This window comes from Haematobia irritans, chromosome 5, assembly GCF_050003625.1.
Source record: "Haematobia irritans isolate KBUSLIRL chromosome 5, ASM5000362v1, whole genome shotgun sequence".
In the NCBI taxonomy this organism is placed as follows: domain Eukaryota; kingdom Metazoa; phylum Arthropoda; class Insecta; order Diptera; family Muscidae; genus Haematobia; species Haematobia irritans.
The window spans coordinates 63,675,494-63,698,118 of record NC_134401.1 but is presented as its reverse complement, the minus strand read 5'-3'; the positions used below and the strand labels follow the sequence as shown (position 1 = coordinate 63,698,118).

The 22,625-nt window shown below is 33.7% G+C and overlaps 1 protein-coding gene across 5 annotated transcripts in view; it reads right to left on the bottom strand.

Annotated features, from left to right (window-relative positions):
• The window catches only part of sns (nephrin adhesion molecule sticks and stones), a 515,450-nt gene that overhangs the window by 295,024 nt on the left and 197,801 nt on the right, over positions 1-22,625 (bottom strand). For all 5 annotated transcript variants that reach the window (XR_012722648.1, XM_075309654.1, XM_075309651.1 and 2 more), the window contains exons 4-6: positions 21,352-21,525; positions 996-1,149; positions 96-232 (exon numbers count right to left, since the gene is read on the bottom strand). Coding sequence is in view for 4 of the 5 variants with exons in the window: in XM_075309654.1 (XP_075165769.1) it covers positions 96-232; positions 996-1,149; positions 21,352-21,525 (465 nt within the window). In the remaining variant the exon portion in view is untranslated. The remainder of the gene's footprint in view (positions 1-95; positions 233-995; positions 1,150-21,351; positions 21,526-22,625) is intronic.

The window sequence follows — 22,625 nt, the reverse complement described above, 5'->3', positions numbered from 1 at the left end:
TCAAAGGTTTGTGTTTCCAATTCGGTTTCCCATGAAATGCAGTGTATGGTAGACTTCAGTATACAGTGATAAAATACAACTGCTTTAAAACTTACACAAAACTGTTAGATCCACTTCGGCCTTTAGGGGAGCGGGTGACATAACATTTATAGCTTCGCATCTAAGACGGGCCTTGTTGTCGCTAGCCTCCGCTGTAAACTTGTAGACATTTTCCGACATTCGTCCAATAGTTCTGTAAAGAAACAGTGTGAGAGAGATGGAGGGGGTGAGACAATAAAAGAAAAATTCATATAAAAGTTACTAGGAAAATAGTCAAAAAAAAAAAACAAAAGCTGAAATTCTAGAGTGTTACGCTTAAGAACTCCATTGTAGAAGGATTGGCAATTGTCATGACACCTTCACCCTCATCCACACTCCAACAGATATACACTCACAATTTTAAACTCAAATGTTGACTTTGACACTGATGACTCGCTGCCTCTCGTTTCATAGCGAACGAAAACTTTGTTTGACAATTTTTCATTATGAAAGTTGCAGACACTTTTTGTTTAACTTTACGTTGTAGTCTTCAGTTTTGTCGAGAGTGGATGTGTGGGTGTGCGAGTTTTTGTTTAGAAGGAGTCATTCGCTCTACGTAGCAAATACAAAATTAACACAAGTTTCGAGTTAAAATGAAAATCCGTATTACTTTTCAAACAAGTGTTAATGCGAAACTTTCTGTGTCGCACAAAGAGTTCATTAATGAATTTGAGTATTACGTTGAGTCGTGAAATAGCGTCATTCTCTATATTGCCGTAATGAAAATTTGTTCAACGTGCGGCTTAAAGGATTGTCAACAACGTTAATAATCGGCAAGAGTTGCCAACAAAAGCTCTTGAAACAACAACAGCAACATTGTGAAAGCTTCCGCAGGTTTACGCTAAACTAATAGAAATAGAAGGATAGAAATCGGCAGGAGAGTGTAAAGAAAAGTTAGAGCTATTTTCCGTACTTACTTGTAAGCCATTTTTGTTTGTAAACCATTTTTGTACCATATCAATTGAGCTGCTGGGTTGCCACCTCTGCTGCGGCAAATCAATTCCACCTGCTGGCCTCTTCTCAACGTTTCGCCTTGTGTGTATCCTTCTATATATGGAGGTCCTGGAGGATCTGAAAAGAAGAATAAAAGAAAAAAGTTAACAAATTTTGAAGACTTAAATCTATAGCAAATTTCGAATCATTCAATTCTAGCCATATATTCATAGACCAAGAAAGATATTGTCGTTAAATGGACATAGGTTGTAATGGACACTGTGGCAAATTTCTCACAGTCAAAATATTTTTTTTTAATTTGTTCAATAAATACATAGCAATTTGTTTCGATTTTTTTTTATTTATGCCATTTATTTTATTTTACTAGCTTTTATTTTCTTTGCGTTTTCATTTCAATACATGGTTCAATATTAGGCATTAAATTTAATTAATTATGGTCCGTCCTGTAGTTACATCGATGGCTGTTTTATATTTCCTCGAGTGTAATCGATTTATAGATCAAGAACACCTTATCGAAAGTGATCTGATATTGACATCTGTTAAGAACTTCCTTCCAAATTTTGCCGTTCACGTGTACAGATCAAAATTTTCTATAAACCAAAAAGTTAAAATATCTGTAATTGATCCGTCCATCCTAAATAAATTGAAAATTACTCATTAGTAAATTAAATGAGAATTTACTTTTGGAAAGACAGTCTGGCATATTATACTCGATGCCATAATAAAATTGTAAATTTACCAGGCGTACAAAGACTACTGGAATACAATAATTCGTAATTCCAGAAAACTTCATAATTTTCACACTTGGCATATTTGCCAAAATCTCGTCAGAATACTCTAAGGTAATAATTCATCACGAAATCATTACTCCGTTTATGGTTCTAAAAAAATTTGTATATTTGTCTTATATATCAGGGATCAAAAATAGAGGTCTGGCTACCAAATACGTCCATGGTGATCTAAATAAAAATAAAAGAACCAAGGAGCCAGGGGCCAATCTAAAATTCGATAAATCCCCTTCGACAAATGAACTGGTCTAATATACATGCCTCGAGGAATTTTTGAGCTTATCTTGAAAGCGAGAAATATTTATACAGCAGGCAAAGCAAAGAGAGAATTACAAATACGAAACGAACGAGCTGATAGTAAACTCAATTGTACTTTTGAACAAGGAATTCAGTCAAATTCTATTCTACTAGGAACGACACGAATAGTGAGGAGCAGTAAGGGCTCCAGCCAACGGCGGTATTTACGATTCTGGCAAAGTCATTCGAATTTAGTGTCCACACAAGAAAATCCAGTCAACATTTATACCTATTTTTCTGAATGATCAATTTGTGGAAATCGGATTTTTTTTTTACGATCTGAATCTAAAATTTTTTATTATAAACACCAAAAAAAAAATAAAAACTCATTAGAAAATAAGTGAGAATATTTATGAAAGTAAAAATTTTGGTAGTAACCCGAGCCAGAATACAACCAAAACCAGAAAAGTTATTTTTTTCCTCAGCAACAATTTACGACATCGCCTACTTTGATCATCGAACTGGAGAGGCCTCTGCTGACTTCGAGAATCAAGTGGTAAGTTTTATATAAAAAATATATACATATCAATCAATGTGTGTAGTGAATATGATGAGAGGGGAAAATTATTATAATGTTTAAGTTATCTCAAACATATATTTTTCCAGAAATTAATATGAATTTGCAAATTTAATTTAATAAACTTCATTTTGCTCTTGACCATTCATATGCACGAACACACCTATTATCACTTTTCTGCTTTATCGTTGCTCGGCTAGAATAGTATTTCTCCCATAGTAAAAGAAAAAAAAAAAAACTCATTCATAATTACTCTCATTGAATATTACTACGCAATAGAATTAGAGAAGATCAGTATAACACTCTGTGTGTATGACAGTTTTCGAGTATTTATGAATTGGGACACCTGCACATAACAAATCAATGATATTGTTGTTCTTGCTACTATCACCATAGACCAAGGAAGGTATAGACAACGAAAGTGAATTCACAGCGCTGTAGTTTGTCTGCACACCGTAGATGGCTCTTTTTCGTCTGCAATTGAGTGATTTTTAAATTTGGCTTTAATTTGTTTTCTTTCGTTTGTTCTTTTGATGAAACACCAAATATTGGAAAAACATGTAAAACTCTATACATCCACATCTTTTTTGTAATGCAAATTGACTGATTTGTACGGTAATTCTCGTTTTCCAAAAAGAAATTGAGTCACTTGACTGCGCAATTGAGTGGAATGACTGCGCACTGCAAATAAACAACACCATGGTAAATTATCAAGGTATGTCTCTATATTTTAATTGGTCTATGCTATCACCTAGTAATGCTTCTTCTAGCTGTTTTGATTTTATTATTGATTCGTTTGTTGTGATCCCTATGTTTATTCATTGTGAGTTTTTTTTTTATTTCATATTATTCCATTCTTGGTTTAAAATATTTACACTATGCTACGAAAACTATAATTATAGATGTTAAAATTTAAGTTCTAAATTTCTCCTTTTGAACGTAATAATAATTAATCATTAGCGTAGCTAGACAATTTTCCTAGGGGGGCTATAGCCCCCCTACCTAAAACTTTATAGACTGAACTTATAGGTTCAACTAATGTTTTATTTCATAAAATTGAATAAAAAATATACATCAAAATAACTCGAGAATCAATTTATAATAAAGCAACTTAAAGTACCCTACGGGAAATTGGTGCAAATTGCCACTGACGGACCTATCACAGAACTGGTACCTGTGCTCCAGTTAGTTGCAATTTTAACATTTAGTGAAATAAAATTATCAGAATAACCTTTTGTTCGACATATTAATTTTTTTTTTTCATTTCGGGTTCGATTAGGGGCCCAAATTGAAAGAGATTTCTAAGAGTTTGTCCGAGACTGGTTCCTGAGGACCTGTTTATGGGTTGCTCCTGCAAAATTGTCCCAGGACGTGTCCTTTGGGGTGAGTCCAAAACGCGTCCTAAAAAGTTTACTCCGTCAATGACAAACCCATGTTAAGGTGGACGGTCCCTTCCATACGTTGTGATCAGAACTGGGACTGGTCCATACACACCAGGGACTAGTCCTGTACCAGTTCTGTGGTTGATCCATTTCCCGTAGGGTAGTTCCACACTTTTCCCAGCAAAAAATTGGGAGCTGTTCTAAAGGCACAACTTTAAAAGCACTTCCAAAAATGTCCTCACAAAGAAGTTAACTATTTTAACTACACAGGAAGTTTTTTTACTTCATTTTTTTATATTTTAATCCGTAATTTTTTGTTTTCTTTTTTCAAATAGTTTAAAAAAAAAGTAAGAATAAATAAAATGGTACAAATTATTCAAATTTTGACTCAAAAATGCTAAATCCATTATAGAAAAATCGATAATATTTGAAAAACCGTTTCAAACAAGCGTTAGAATGCATTAAAAATCATAAAAAAGTATAAAAATTATTTATTTGGGAAAATATCACAAAATTTTTAATTCACATTCAAAACACTGAATTCAGATCACACCTTAAGAAGTGATGCAAATTCATTGCAACGGTTGTTGAAACGGTGGACATTCGTTCTATGACAAGTTCATATTACATTCATCGCTTCTCCACCAATTTTGTACCACTTCCAGACCCAAAAAGAACATTTTCACTTCTTTTTTGGCGACGCTTTTTTGCAGCATTATTAAGATATTAATTTATGAAAGAATAGTTTTAATATCAATTACTATTTTTTATTCAACTAAATCATAAGTTCAACCACAGCTTTATTTCATAAATATCAGACTTCCACCACAACCCATGTAATTCGATTGTGCATGAAAGTCTTTTGTACGAGTATATACTTGTTTAATTTTTATAAAAATGTAAAATCGTAAATAGGTTTTCAAATTCTGGGGGGGGGGCTAAAATTTTTCTGGGGGGGTCTAATCCCCCTCCCCAGAGGCCTTCGTACGCTTATGTAATTAATATCTACCATGTGAATTTATAATAAATCCGATCGATAAAGAATGAATTACTAAAATACCTATTTTTCCCTAACAAGTATGATAACAATGTAAGTCTTAGTGGTATTTTCAACTTTGGGGTTTCAGTAAAAATAAACTGCTCGTAACTGAGACATTGGTAGGGTAGGGCGATGAGCATAGATATCCAAATAACAACTTTGGGATATCTTTGAAACTACACCATATTTTTCTGACAATTTAATGCATTTTAATTCAGTTTCATATATTATTATTATTATTATTTTCGACATATCGTGTCCTTTCTTCTTCCTTGTGGCTTTGGTTTGATTTGTTTAGTCTATTATTTTGGGTTACTTCAGGGAGTCTATATAATTTTATTGTAAGACAGAACTGAGGGAAGTTAAGAGAGGGAAACGAACCCACCCACACGGCTTATCAGCTAGCGATTGAAGGCTCCCGAATCTCCTAATCTTACTTTCTTTGGCGCAGATTACTTTAATCTGATACTTTTCAGGAATATTAGAATGTGCAAAGTTGCCCTATTCATTTGTTCATTACAAGGTAGTCAAAGGATTAGAAAAAAAAAACAAAAATTGCATTGGGCTGTGGAAATTTTCGCAAAAAATAATAAAATTTACCTACAAACAAACAATTTGTTTACTATAAAAATAAGTTAAATTAAACTACGGACTTTTGTTTCAGTGTATTTACGTGAAAGTTTTCAAATGTAGTTCCCTTTGGGTTTAGTGAATTACCCGAATTTATTCTGACAATTGGTTGCTAGTTTTGCTGCAAATAGGGGATGCTGATGAGGAATGTGGTAATTCCGAAACAGCTGTTTCTTGCAGTCTATAGTCTACAAGGCTTTACCAAAATAAATTTGACAAGCATACTTTTCCTCTGTTGGTTAAGCTACACTTGTAGTTAAGTTAATGCCTGGTTTTAAGCTGAAATCAAAAACAACAATAATGATTGAAGAATAAACCAACAATAACGAACACAGAAAAAAAGTGTCTCGTAAATTCAAGCAGATTTTTACAATAATTTATTACAAGAATTTCCAAGAATTTTAGTTCATTTTTCGTATATTCACCGAAAATTAACTACTAGAAAGGAAATTTTACAAATTTTAAGTAGCAATGGTTTAGTTCATGGCCTACAAAATACGATGGAAATTTCTTTAAAAATTTTCTTAACTGGTAGTTAAATATTCTTTCGTCATACTATAAAACTATTAATGAAATGTAAAATACTTTCTAAATAATAACTGCAATTTATTATAAATAGTTTTTGTATGAGAAAATATTTTTTTACGCAAATTGAACTTTAAAGCGGATATCAATTTCTTACGGGAAATTCCTATAGTTAATAATAGATGGTACAACATTTCTCAATGAAATATTTTTAGTTCACATGTAATTAAATGTATAGACATTTTCGTCAAAAATGGGTAGATATCATTTCATGAAGTTTTTGCTAATTTTAAGTTAAACGTTTCATCGTTCTTATACTGATATACATTTAAGAGTATTGTTTGTAGAGCAAATTGTGGACAGATGCGATGAACTAATGCATAGTACAGAGATCTTTCTCGGGAAAGTGGAATATGTTTAATGTAAAGATGATGCTACTTCATCTGTTTTTAGAGTGAGAGCATGCAAGGCAATAATGAGAAATGGCAGCGAGTGATGGGGATGTTGTGTATATCTGAGCGTGGGGCTGTTTTTATTTTTGTTCTTTCAGTGGTTTGTGTGTGTGTGTTTGTTATTCGCGATTGGTTTATTTGTCTGGATGAGACGTTGTTTTCAATGAAGGCACATGTGTTTTTGTTGTTGTAGGAATGTTTTGGATTTGCTTGGTTTTGTTTGGCATGCTTCAGTTGTATAGTTGGCGTGGGCTGTTGCATCTTTTTAACAGGTATGTAACATAACAGGGGAATATAAAGGTATGGAATATTTTGGTTGTTTGAGACATATATTGTGGTTGTTTATTAAACCTTTTAAATGAAAGTTATTAATATTTTAGCGATGATGATTTTCTTCTTTAATTTTAGTTAATTTCTTCTTCTATGAGAGGGTGTAATTTCGAGAACTGCAGTTAAAAAGTACAACGCGACATTAAATTTTCCTGGTTTTAACAGCGCTTTGTGGAAATCTCAAGACGTGGAGTAAAATTTAGTTCAATTTTCGTACGAGGTAGTTCATTCTTCCTATAAAACAGTTCACTTTTTTTCGGTGTAAATATCATTTCTTCTGAGCCAATGTGCACCTCTTTAGAATACCAAAAAAATTTTTCATTGCTTTTTTAAAAACTGTCAACTGACAACACTATTTGACTCGTTTTCCAATGCTTGACAGACAAATAATGTAGATACCAGTGATGCCAAGCGTAGGGGAAAATCGTTTTTTGTAGGGATTTTTTCATAAAATTACAACTGTGGGGAAAAAATGACAGATTTTTCATTTTTTATACAAATGTAGGGAATTTTTCTAATTTTCAGATTTTACTATATTTTGCAACAAGAAGAGTAATTTTGCTTAATATTTCATATATTATAAGATCCAAAATATATGGTAGTCAAGGCATCAACTAATTGATCGTCGTCAACGATGTTATTGTAATGATATTATTTAGAAAAGGTCAGCGGTATCGTTAAGATTTTTTTGCATTGGTATTTAATAACATGAAATAGATTTACTTTAACAGGAATGAACGCTGCTATTTAGGTACACAAGCGGGTGATGGCCTCCCCAACTTGGTGCTTCCCAATATTTTCTAATACAGCAGTGCATTTGCGGTTCGCTTATATAAATGTAGAATATTTATTCCGGAATATCTTCAACTAAGGGCCAGTTTCTCAATGTCTTGTTATTATTTATCGTGTCGATAAAACAGCTGATTCCATACAAAAATTTTACTAACCGGTGGTCTATCCACCGGTTAAAATTAATCGGAGGATGAGAAACTGGCCATAAATGTTTTACTCTGTTTACCATAAGAGATTTTAATTTAAAAAAAAATGTCATCTACAAAAACCATTGCAGCAAAATTTAGAAAACAACCTTTTTGTGCAAATTGGCTCACTGCTGAATTAAAGGATTGGCCTATTTGTTTGAATTTAGTCAATTTTTTATCGTAGCGAAAAATGTAGGGAAAAATTTTTGAGCGTAGGGAAAGAAGGGAATTTTTAAAAGCCGCGTAGGGAATTTTCAAAAAACTTCCTAGCATCACTGGTAGATACAGTGCCGCATTGAAAAAACAAAGAATTCCTGTGAACAATAGGTTTTCATAATAGGTATTGCCATTTTCAATAAGATTTGGCCAAAGTTATTTCGGGATTTATGTATATATTGATTTGTTATTATCATTGTGGAAATATTTTAACCTTTATATACTGTGACGGTAAACGGAAACAAATAATCAAAATTGATAATATTTTGTTTCCGCTTCAACTCTGTTGTTATTTTTGCTTGATGTTGCCATATACAAGACTTGCATTTGCATTTGTGACATTTAATTTTTGTAAATTGATAACAATTTCCAGTTTCTAGCTCTAAACTAATCAAATATTCAATTAAATATTTTTGATTTTGCAATGTTCCACCATTGGACAATATGTTTCCCAAATGCATCCTCAACATTGATAGGCTTTTCAATGTACCCATTCATTTGGAAGTATCCTTAATTCCTATCCATTTAGGAATTGATGGGCTTATATGTAGGTATGCGGTAAAATTGCACACTCAATTGGGCAAAGTATGTTTTTCAACTCACCCGCAATATATATACACAAAATTAGTATTTAATTAGGTTTTAATCTAGGCTCATTTATCCTGGACATGTGTCTACCATACAATGCCAATATGCTGGCTGGCTGACTCTTGCCCGGTCACAAAAGAGGGTTTCTCTGAAAAACATTGAATGACCTTTAAGTGTTCATCCACTTTATGAACCTGAAATTTTAAGGGGGTGTGAAAAATTCAACATAGGACAAACAAAAGCTGTATTGTTTGTCATACTTCAAATTCGAACATTAATATGGATAATGTAGTCTCTCTACGTCAAAGTAATTTTTGCAACGGAAATCTATATTTCAAAAAATTTTCTCAATTTCTGGTTAAAAGTTGGCCAAAATCATTAAACTCGGATTCAGATTTTTATACACTCCACCATAGGTTAGGGGGTATACAAACTTTGTCATTCCGTTTCATCTAGTTTTCTTGGCTTTGCTTTGGAGAATACAAAAAATATTTTAACATCTAAAAACTTTTCAAGTTAACGCCGGTATGCACCTCTAGCGAAAAATTTCATTCCAATAAGAAATGCATTGCTATTTATGCTAACGAAATTTTCGGTAGCGTTCAATATCGTAAGCTGGTACGCACCTCTAAGGAAAATAACAGGGTTGTCAAAAGCATATTTTGGCAGCAAACATTTAATTTATTACAATCATTGTGTGCGTAAAAGTTTTAAAAGGTCTGTAAATAATAAACAATTTATTTGAGGAATATTTGGAACATATATTAACAATTTTTAAAAGCGATTAGCTGGTTTAAAATTTGTGTACACAGCCCTGTTTTTTTGTTGTAGACTTAAATAAATTTTTGCTACCAAAAATTTCGCTAGAGGTGCATACCGGCCTTTAAAGAATATTTTTCTGTCACACTAGATACATTCAATAAATTAAATCCTCCATTGGTGGTATTTGAGAACACGTCCATATAATATGGACGGCGAATCTAAAATTATGATTCAGCGAAATGAAGAGCTGGGATATCTTAAAATTCCACGAAATATACATACGCTGGTTGGATCGATAGAATGCAACATCCTAAATGCGTTAAGCCACATAATCGAGAATTACATTATTAAGAGCATGATTTGTACAACTCCATGAAAACCTCTCTGATTGATAACATCTGCAAAAGCTCATGGGAAATGTAGATTTGGGCCATAGAAAATCTTCCGCGATGCTGCGCGATAGGTATCCGAAGAAAAACTACGATCTCTATGGACCCAACGTTTGTCAGCAACAATAAAAGCTGTTCTTTCCGTGAATACTGAAAATTTGGATAAACTAGCGGTCAGATAAACTAAACGACCATCTTGGAAGCACATCAATAAATAAAGTAAGTAAATCCCTCTTTCGGCATTGGAAATTTCACCAACCTGTGCTCAAATCTAACTGAAAAATGTCGTACTGCGGATGGTAAAAATTCTGTTGCAGTTCCGCTTAGGGTGTTAAAAACCAACTCCCGTTAACCGGTTACCCGGATCCATTTATACAAACTGAACCCGGACAGTGAAACAATTGACCACCGTTTAACTGGTTTTCTGTAGTTTAATGAAATATCTGTCTACTTTGTCATATGTTTCTTCCGAAAGCCGAACTTTTTGTAGCGAGGTATGCACGTTGAAAAATAACTGACTGCTTATAACACACTTCCACTAAGTAGCACAAAATAATCGTTTAATACACCACTCTCTAGATGAAGATGAAGAGATTAATTGTGTGTTTTGCTCCTGAAGAAAACATGTTATCTTCCAGTATGAAATTTTACTCAAACGAAATTCCGCCTTTCTTTGAGAGAAAGTAAACCTGAATTTATTAAACGCGTTGTGGCAATTGTCTCAAATATTTTTTATTTTCCTTTACAGAAAATCTTTGAATTAAAAGAAAATGTATCTTTTCTAAAATTTTGCTCCTCAGAAAAAAATTCTTTTAGTATACAATGCATTGAAGACTTATAGTCCGACATCTACCATTAAAAAACAAGTATTTTCAGTGTCAAGTTTGAAAAAAAATTAAAGAAAATATAGTTTGCAAAGGGGGTACATTAATGGCATCGAATGTTTCTCCTTACAGTATGAATAAATACAGAGTTTGTTCTAAAATGTTGATTCAATAAATTGTAAATTTTTTAGTTTTTATTTTAGAATAAAATGAGTGTTTAAACCTCATTTTCAATAAATTTTATTGTTTTGGTATGATGGGGATTTGAAGATTCGAATAGGGTCGAAGTCCTACTATCGCCACCTTATCAAGAGACTAACAAACTTAATTTTTATTATTTTTAATTTTCTTATTCCATTCGTACCAATTCCTTTGCTCATTTCCCATGGAAGTTTGTAATTCATTGTTTAATCTGTAAACTTTTTCACAATATCCATCGATTACCATATTAATGTACAAATATCGCATATCTTTGTATATATTCCCAATATTATTGTACTTATTGTATTTTATTCGAATTCAAACTAGAACATTTATGATATTGAAGCCACAGAAGCATAAATTGGTAAATATTTTGTTATCCTGCGGCCAAAACCAAATGCTGTGTATTTACCATTACCCCAGAGCGTGTATTTAAACATTGTTGTAGCATCGACGACAACGTTTCTATATTTGATCAGGAATATGGATTGTATTGCTAAAGCACCAAAGAAATGTTAATGCAAAATGGGTTTGATGCGAAATATTGAAAACGCAATTCGATGTGTATGAGTTCATTTTACTAGAAGTTTGAGTTCAAGCGATTCATTCCATTATATGCCCTAATGTGCCCTTATCCAAATACCACATGTTTTACACCATTTATTTGGGACAATATAAAGTGCGAAGCATTGGAGCGCATTAAAGGCTCACCCACAATGTTAACACAAATTGGCGTTTATAAGTTCATAGTCGGAAATAATTGTTAAAATATTTAAATAATTGACATTGTTTGAACAAAGGTTATATTGTTCTTTGTTGTGAAAGTTAAAATAGCGGTGTGAAACACTGACCAAAGAAAAACATAACCAAAAAAAATCACATTTAAAAATTGTGCATAGTTAAATATCCCATTTCAATCATATGCATTTGTCCAAGGCATATTTAAGAGCGTATTTCAAGTTATCAGCAGTTTGCTAGGCCGGTTTTTTCAATATTCAAAATATATTTCATTATTTACATTGGGGACTTTTTCGATTTGTCATCTCCCTCTTCCAAACACCATGCAGTCAATTTCTTTTTATACACACAGGATGGCTGATATGTATCACTACCAACTTTAGGTTGCTAAACCGCATCTGAGAAATTAAGTTATTTGTAATGAAATTCAATCGTGACAGTCTGATTGCTTTGTATTTGACTGGAAGTGGCTACAAGTGGCTATCGTTAAAGTCTTCCAGATTATTAATGTGAATAAATCTTTTGTTTTTGCCGTACCATTGCTCGTTACCATGTTGCATCCAAAAAGTGAAGGCCAGATTTGATCCAGGACGCAGTGTTAGAAAACCTGCTCGTGAGCTGAACATGAATTAAAGTCATTGAAATTCCATAAAGTGCAAGAGCTCCCCGATGCACAAACACATAGTTAAACTGCAAAGAAACAAGGAGTTGCTCGCTTTCACGACAGCGGCCACTTGACAAATTTTATTTTTCCGATAAGAAACTATTCTAAATTGAACAGTTTATGAAAAAATGATCGGGTTTATATGCCATAGATGTCATCTGAAAATTTACAGCTTATATTCATCTGTGCTAAAAACTGTACTGACATGGACATTCGAATATTCGAACATCAGCCTCATCGCAATTCAGCACGCCTAACACAAAAATGGTTTAAAGATGAGATTCTTCACCTCATTTTCTACTGCACAATGGGCACCAAAATCTCCGGATCTCAATATATTGGACTTTTGTGCCTGGACATTTTGGAGTCGATTGTGTCTATTGTCTTAAGATAAGGATTCGCCTGGAACGGCCCAAAACTCCCCAGATCCACTTTCGGCCAGTGTGGGTTGGGTTTATCGGCCATTCGAAGGCTACAATTCGTGCCAAAGGAAATCTAAACTAATTCTAAAATTTATTTTTTACTTTTGAAAACGTTAAAAAAGAAATAAAGAATATAAAAAATATATATTTGTTGCATTATGTTATGCTAGTTTATGAACAATAACAGGTTGGCTGATAAGTCGCCGGTCTAACAAAATTCGTTTTTATTATTCAACATAGTTCCGTTCAAGAGCGATACAACGATTATAAAGACCTTCCAATTTTTTGATACCATTTTGGTAGCACTCCTTCGGTTTTGCCTCAAAATAGGCCTCAGTTTCGGCGATCACCTCTTCATTGCAGCCAATTTTTTCCCCTGCGAGCATCCTTTTGAGGTCTGAAAACAAGAAAAAGTTGCTGTGGGCCAGATCTGGAGTGTCGTGATGGAGCCATGTTTCATCCATTGTCACATATCGACGGAAAAACTCGGGTGTATTACGAGTTAACAGTTGCAAACACCGCTCAGAATCATCAGCACGTTGTTGTTTTTGGTCAAATGTGAGCCCATTTTGCACAGAGCTTCCGCATATCCAAATATTGATGAATGATATGACCAACACATTCCTTTGATATCTTTAAGGCCTCTGCTATCTCGATCAACTTCATTTTACGGTCATTCAAAATCATTTTGTCGATTTTTTGATGTTTTCGTCGGTAACCACCTCTTTCGGGCGTCCACTGCGTTCACCGTCCTCCGTGCTCATTTCACCACGCTTGAATTTTGCATACCAATCAATTATTGTTGATTTCCCTGGGGCAGAGTCCGGAAACTCATTATCAAGCCAAGTTTTTGCTTCCACCGTATTTTTCCCTTCAGAAAATAGTATTTTATCAAAACATGAAATTCCTTTTTTTCCATTTTTTCACAATAACAAAAATTGCTTCACAGAAGACGCTCTATCTCACAAACTAATTGACTTACAGATGTCAAATTTGGCACGAATCATTTGAAGGTTGGTACTATATAAAAATAATATGCATTTAATACTAGCGACACCATCTATGTGTCAGACCTATAAGACTTATCAGCCAACCTGTTATATGCTTGCACTTAAAAATTAGGTCAACAAAAAACAGATGTAGTTTTGATCGGAATATTTTTAATTCTCGTTTCCAAAAATTATAACTAAATAAATTAAAATACTAAACATGTTCTTCTCAAATCCATGCTGCTGGATATGTTAGCTTTATTCTAACCGAACTCACCACCATTTTTACAATTGATAATTCCGAAATATTTTCCATTTATTTTCAAACATTCGAATCAATTAAGCATCAACAAAATAAGCTGACAAAACAGCTCGATAATTATGATCTCATTTTGGCCTATTATAGTCCCACAAACACCCATTGACATGGACACATGCAAAATGTGTGTAAACACACAGAACTAAATCGCATGCATTTACATTTTGCCAACTGCATTTAAGATCGTAGTTTATTGACATGAGAATGTAAAGGATACCACAAAACTGCCACCATTAGAGAACTTCCGACCATGTGCGAGAATCCCAAATAGGTTCACTTTTTTTGTTAAATTTCATAATTTTTTCGCTGTTGTTGTTTGTGGCCAAAATGTGATTTTCTCACTGCCTGCTACTTACCTGGTCGGATTTATTGCATTGCAGAGAGAAAGCGTTCCGAAGCAGAACAATTTCATGTATTCGCATTCGTTAAAAACCAACCAGGTGGTGCCTGGCATAGGGTGTTTCATGCGTTACGGCTGAAGGGTCTGTGTGAAGTCTGTGGAAATTTATTATAATTGAATTTATCTGTCGCATGCTGCCACATTATTTGCCGCCGTTTTAAATTGAATTTGTTGCATATTCATGAGATGCTCCCACAATTGCTGTGCCTACACTGAGGTGAATACCCACCACCGGACCACACTTCATGTGGGGCTTACACAATTTAGTGGTTGGCCATCTTGCCCGAATGTGGATGTGAAACGACCGTAATGTGGCACCAACATTGCAAAACTCATCTGTGTGAATTGTTCACACATTATGTCCTAAGGACTTGTTCGTTTTATTGGTGCAAAACATTGATAAGCAATTTCTGCCAGATGAATGCTTCAAGTGCACAGGGATACTATATGCTAAATTATTTTTTCGATATTGTTTTAGTTTTTTTTTTTGCTTCCACAGCAAATTCATTGGACTCATCAAGCTATCGCTGATACACCTGTTTTTCATAACAAAGTTAGACAATGTTTTTATGCGTTGTCAATAATTTGTATGAAAATTTCATTTGGAAAAATTGAACGTGTATGCAGTTACCTTGTATGTATTCATGGGTTTTTGGCATTTTAATTTTTGTCAAGTTTCGGCCTTTCTGTGAAAACATTATGACAACAAATTAGGATGAAAAGGTTTTTCGTTTCTAAAGGGTGATTTGTTAAGAGCTTGATAACTTTTTTTTTTTAAAAAAACGCATAAAATTTGCAAAATCTCATCGGTTCTTTATTTGAAACGTTAGATTGGTCCATGACATTTACTTTTTGAAGATAATTTCATTTAAATGTTGACCGCGGCTGCGTCTTAGGTGGTCCATTCGGAAAGTCCAATTTTGGGCAACTTTTTCGAGCATTTCGGCCGGAATAGCCCGAATTTCTTCGGAAATGTTGTCTTCCAAAGCTGGAATAGTTGCTGGCTTATTTCTGTAGACTTTAGACTTGACGTAGCCCCACAAAAAAATAGTCTAAAGGCGTCAAATCGCATGATCTTGGTGGCCAACTTACCGGTCCATTTCTTGAGATGAATTGTTCTCCGAAGTTTTCCCTCAAAATGGCCATAGAATCGCGAGCTGTGTGGCATGTAGCGCCATCTTGTTGAAAACACATGTCAACCAAGTTCAGTTCTTCCATTTTTGGCAACAAAAAGTTTGTTAGCATCGAACGATAGCGATCGCCATTCACCGTAACGTTGCGTCCAACAGCATCTTTGAAAAAATACGGTCCAATGATTCCACCAGCGTACAAACCACACCAAACAGTGCATTTTTCGGGATGCATGGGCAGTTCTTGAACGGCTTCTGGTTGCTCTTCACTCCAAATGCGGCAATTTTGCTTATTTACGTAGCCATTCAACCAGAAATGAGCCTCATCGCTGAACAAAATTTGTCGATAAACACATTTCGAACCGAACACTGATTTTGGTAATAAAATTCAATGATTTGCAAGCGTTGCTCGTTAGTAAGTCTATTCATGATGAAATGTCAAAGCATACTGAGCATCTTTCTCTTTGACACCATGTCTGAAATCCCACGTGATCTGTCAAATACTAATGCATGAAAATCCTAACCTCAAAAGAATCACCCTTTATTATGAGGGCAACTAAAAATTTAATTTGGAAATTGGCAGAAAAAAATACATTGATATAAAACTGTAAATAAAATGGATGTGAAGGTATGAGGATGTTTCGAAGCCAACAAAAATTAATCAATGACAGAGCTAAAGGCAAGTAGAGTTGATTGCGAAAACCTTTATTAATAGCGTTTATCACATTTGAATATATTGGTGTGACAAATTAGAATCGAACTTCAAAATATCCAAACAAAAATAAAAATTAATTTCCAATTAACTATTGCATGAGCTGTCATGATGCGCAGGGAAAGGATTTTGTAGAAAGCGTAAGGGAATTTTAGGAGCATACAGCTTTAGATTATTGGCGGATCTGGAAAATGTTAACTTAAGCAGTCTGCTAATGTTTCTGGAGTAATCTGGTTGGTTCAACAGAAGAAAATAATCGAGTAGGTTCAGCGGTTAAAACTAGAAGTGTCCATATGTGATAGGTACTTTTAGTTAATGGACTCAATAGTCTATATTTATGAGCCTTTCATTTTCGTAACCTTCCGTTTTCCCAGTAGAGAGATTTTTATTGACTCTTACGAATTTTAAACCGAAAATGTTAGCAAAAAATAACATCAGAGAAGAGATCGAATGAAGCCAATCTCTCTCTGTACATGTAGAAATATGTACATGTTTGTACGTTTAGGCCTGCTCCCAACTTCACAAAATTGCGATTTGTATCGAAAATTTATTATCGTGGAATTTATTATTGCTGGTGCCGCAAATCGCGTGAATCCCTATGGAATTGCAAATCACAAAATTCACAATAGGCTAAGAAGTTTCCGCAAATCGCGTGAATCCCTATGGAATTGCAAATCACTATAGGCTAAGAAGTTTCCGAACCGCCTTCGTAAAATAAAATAGTGAATTCTATTAAAATTTTAGTCAAATGGTTGTGTCTACAAAATTACCCTGTAGGAATTTCTCGAACTCACTCAAAATCAAACTAACTCTTTACTAACTAATTTGAGGCGATTTTTAGCTAACTCAATATTTATGCAGTCTTGAGTTAGTTGAATTTTTCCCAAACTCACTTTTTCTCGATCAGCAATGAGTTACCTTTTCGCTCACTCTAAGCTGATGCATATTTAAGTGAAGTAAAGTCATGGAAACAATTCAAACAAACAAACAAAAAATATGTATTGACTTCTATAACTGTCAATCTGGATTTGGCTTTTTATGTTTGTTTCAATTGTAATTTCAGAGAACTTTTGTAATTTTTTGTCACGGATAGCGGTAAGTAACATATAAATGCATAATTAAAATGGAATTTAATAATTAAACTTTGCTTTTTTCCACTAGAACCGGTAAAATGGAAACTTCGAATAAAGGTATTAAATGCCTGTTTGGGGACGAAGATATTGGGAAATACACTTAAGCCTTTTGGACTTCCCTGACGAATCCCACTTCCCTTCAGTGTGCGTCATTACAAAAGTAGGTACAACTCCCTCTGAGTTAAACTAGAAAATTAACACAACACTCAAACTCAAGACAAGATGAACTCAACTAATATTATCCGAATTTTTACTTACGTTATATTTTATTTATTGTAAAATAATTTAAAAAATCTGAATTGTTATTATTTTTTAATTAATTCAAAATAAAATGAATCAAAAATAATAAAACAAAAACAAAATATTTTATTATCCACAAAGAGCTCACGATAAACTAACCAGTTTGGAGCTAACTCATAGTATGGTCATATATTATCAGCCTAAAGCTAACTCACTTTGAGCTAACTTTTGGTTAGCTGAAGCTTATGCTGGGTTGAGTGAGGACTCGTTCCAATGACAACACGTGTTAAAACTGAATAGGATTTTACATGGGAAATGAGTTAGGTTTTGAGCCACCAATGACTCAGTTATAACTAACAATTTATTAACTTAAAGTCACCTGAATTTCCTACAGGGTATATATGCAGACACAAGGAATAAAATCATCAAATTTATACTCGTATATACAGGCCTGTTCCCATAATGGTAATCGTAAACAAAATATTTCCTATTTCTCCAAATAGAAGTATCCGATCATTGCAAATCGCAAAAATTGTCGATGTAAAATCGATGAGACGTGCGAATCCAAATTAATGTCGTGTTTCTGTATATCGAACGATAGCTTTATTTTGCATTGTAAACAAAAGAAAATTGAACAAAAGTTCCTCTATTAAAAATATTGTTAACATTTGAATGAATTCTTAAGCCAAAAGTTTGAAAATATTCATTATTAACGATCAATGTATTCTCATACAAACATAACAAACTTTCAAAAATACTGACTACTTTTCTATCGACTGCATACAGTCGATACTACAGGGTGACTACAGAAACAGGGTATTAGAGATTGGTGAGTATAAAAGTCTATGCAACACTGAGGGACATTGCATGACACATACGAGCAACAATTGATGCAATTGGTTGACACAAGCAGCACCCATACGTCTGTCATGATTCGAGTTAGTCGGGTAATACAACTGCCAACATATAGTTTCTGCCAATGTAAAAATAAGCTTGGCAATAAATTCGGTCGTTCTAACCAATCTGTATTCCAGTGTACTGAATTAAAAAAAATATTTTTACGCTGCTCGTCATATTCGGAGAAAATTCAACCTGGCCTTTAGCTATGGTATAAGCCAAATGTGAAAGAGGACGAGAAATTTGCTCATGTGTATATTTTTGTGTAATTATACCATGCCCAAAAGAGAATGCCAATTAATTGTTGACAAGGACATCGGACCCTTTAATGATGATTAAGTATTTGCGAGGGATGAGGATTGGGTGTGGGAGTGCTTCCGCCCTACTCTATTCTGGCATTTATGATTCGCACTCGCAAATTAAACATGTGTTATGCGTTCAATGCATTCCACAAAAAAAAAAAAAAAAAAAAAAAACAAGAAACAGAAACAGAAATATTTTGATTTTACGGGTCTTCCTGTTGCTTTTTATAATTTTGATTATTGTAAATTCCCTTATATTCAATGTCCAGTTCCGTTATTATCCAATTGGCTCTTCCCTCGTTCTATCTAGCGATTAATTAATATTTTTTTTATAAATTTATGGTTTTTACGTATTCCCCATAAACGAGGGCCAAATTAAGATGGATTATCATAAATTGTCCACTGGCAGTGGGAATGGCGTTGAAAATATCCATTTTTTTGCAAATATTAAAAGCATTTATTGCCATCACATAAATATCTACGACGACAATGACATCGACCACAAGAATATAAACGGCAACAGCAACCGTAATGCTGAAACTGTCCACGATGAATTGCTCTCCTTTATGACGACCAGGATGCCAGTACACGGTGAATTGTGAAGCAAGTGTAAATTATGCAAAATTATTTTTAATGAGGCAAAATTTCAAATCCTGAAACTCATCCTTACGCCACCACACACACACACATTGGCTTGTACATGTTATCATACAGTATTCACCACTTGTGGATTGTTGCTTGATGGGTATGTATTTTACAGCAGATTTTTGTAATACCAACACATTTCAGATATGCAAATTTAAAAAAAAAAAATTTAAAAAAAATCTAACATCTGCAGAGCAGTTCTAGATAAAATTTTTGAAACGGCGAAAGATTGAGGATGAGATAAAAAGAGGGATTGCATAACAGGGTGAATCGTCATTTAGAGATGATGCTCAAAAATATATAAATAATATTATATTCGTATTATAAATTAATATCAAATACAATACCAAACGAATTGGTGTAGGGTATTTCATTGGGTACCCGATCTATGGATACAATATCCGATATTTCGGAGGCTACCATGCTTAAGATATTTATACCCACCACCATAGGATGGTGATGGGGACATAACGAGTTTGCCATTCCGGTTGTAACATATCCCAATGTCCATGTTTTGTCATTATAATATCAAACTACTGGAGTGAATTACCTTTTATTGTTCTATTTATGCATTTGCTAAAAAATATTCTAATATTGAACTAAAACACACCAAATTTCTTTAAGTTCAAATTTGAGGAAAATAATCGGCTTCGGCCAAAAATACCCGCTTCGGTCGAGCTCTATCATATAAACCGATCCGATATGGAATATAAAAGTATTTTAGGCCCAAAAAGAGCTGTGTTTCATTTCGTACATACCGGTTATTTTATTTCTGTTAATATGGGGGTTATATAAAAAAATTGATTTCTTGAGGACATGCAAACCGCTATTTTTATCCGATTTCCTTGAACTTTGAAATCTAAATGTATTTTGGGTTCATAAAGAGTTCAGGCTATTTGGTTTATACCGGCTCGTGTCCCATATAGACCGACATTTTAAAGAGCTATACGAAAAATAGTTTCTATCGGTTAATGTTGGGATATAACTCCGGTATAGACCAATCTCCGCATTCGACTTTTACAATTTATTTTGAGCACATAAAGAGCACTACATATCATTAATATTTTGATTTCCATTTTGATATAGTTCCTATATGGACTGATTAAAAATACCCATTGTATAAATTTGCAGAAGTTTGATCTCAAATCATATGTGAGGTTATATTTCTTTTAATTTTCTTGAACGGTCAGACAAAACTTTAAGATTCCCTCTACAAATTAAACAATTTTTTTTTTTGAAATTATTAAAATTAATTTTATAGCCTTAAATATTCATAATAAAGTCCCTAAGTACCTACAATATACTACAGACCCAATATTAACCTAATATGCACCAGTTTTTTTATCTGCTTGATATTATTTATGCACTACATATGAGCATTCATTACGGGGAGATGTGTTGTTCAAGGAAACACAGAAAAAAATTTCACGAAAATGTTTCCAATGAAAGGCTTAATTGAGTTTTAAAAAATAACATTCAAATAAAAATTTAATCGATTCAACAAAACAAAATCAATCACAAAACTTAATAGTATCAATTAATTTTTTAATTGACTTTCAATTAATTTATTAATTGATATTATCATTTCTGTAATTGAAGACATTTCAATTAAAAATAAATTGGATCAATTAATTTCGTGATTGAAGACAAAAAATATTTTTTGTGTGAATCTATTATATGCGTTCCATGATGGTTAGCATTTCCCAGCATCACTTCTACGCTTTCTTGTTTTTGGATACTCTTATGCTGCAGCACATCCTAATGTGTTTTTGTTGGTTTTTTTAATGTCAAAATTAAAATTCACTTACATAGAACGGACAGTTGAACGGTGGCGCGCATCGGCATATCTGGAGCTAAGGCTTTATGCTTAGCTTGGCATGTATACTCCGTATAATCATCATCGGCAGTGGGTTTCAATTTCAAACTGGAGGTAGTCGTGAAACGTTTCGGTGAGGTCTCTTCAACTTTGTCGTTGCGATTTTCTGCAAGAGAAACAAAAAAAGAAACAAATCCATAAAAATTAGCTCTAATAAAAAAAAACAACAACAACAAAATAACAAATGATTTATTCGCTTTAATAAACAATTCTAGCTATGACCATTTGTATAAGCTGTTAAATGTAGTAAGTGGCACTATCGAATGTTGTTTACCATAATGTGAAATTTTCAAATTTATGAAATTATAATACACCTCGATAACTACAGGCATTGGAGCTTTTCAAGTTGCCAAAGCACTGGGGCGAACAGGTCACTTCCCTGCCCCACATGGAGGGGAAAGTATAACACAGAACATTATTTTCTACTTAATTTTCGGGTCATAAATTATAACTACACTCTCACCCATTAGAGGAAAGTTCTATGTGCTTTGGAACATGGTTGTTATTTATTTTGGTTAGCAACTGTCGAAATGTCGATTGGTTCAAACAAATGTTCTCTCATAGGCAACGATTAGCGACATACAATAAGAGTGCAGTCGTGAACCCCTCTCCACGAGCTGGAAGAAAGAGACATTGTCTCAATTCGAAATATGCGAAATAAACTTGCGACAAGTTTCACTAGAATTTTCTCTCGGCACTCAATCAGCAGATACACTTACTCAGAGATACACTCTTAAGTTATAAATAATTCAAATTCATCAGCATTCATTCGGGCGACAACTAATGATAGAAAAGTTTCACGTTCTCCCATCCAACCCCGACGATTCATACGCGGAAGTGTTTGTGAGCCAACAACAAACAATCGAAAAACTTCTCTTGATAATTTTCAAACTTTGTGAGTTAGCTTTGGCTATGAATTTGTGTGCCGGATACTTTTTTTTTGAGAATTTGTGAAAACTTGTTATAACCTAGGTCAGGATATGCTACAAAGCAAGAACAACATAAAGTTATGTTGATTTGTTTGGTTACGACAAGTAAATTTTTTTTTGTGGCAAACAAATACGAAGCGGTTGACATCCGACACCTTGGCGTATGAGTAATGGTGGATTTTATGGATGCAATGTAAATATGTTACTCATACGCTCAACTAATCAAAACTAACGAGTTGTAACTGGCAATAGGCATCGACAACAATTTTGCGAATTA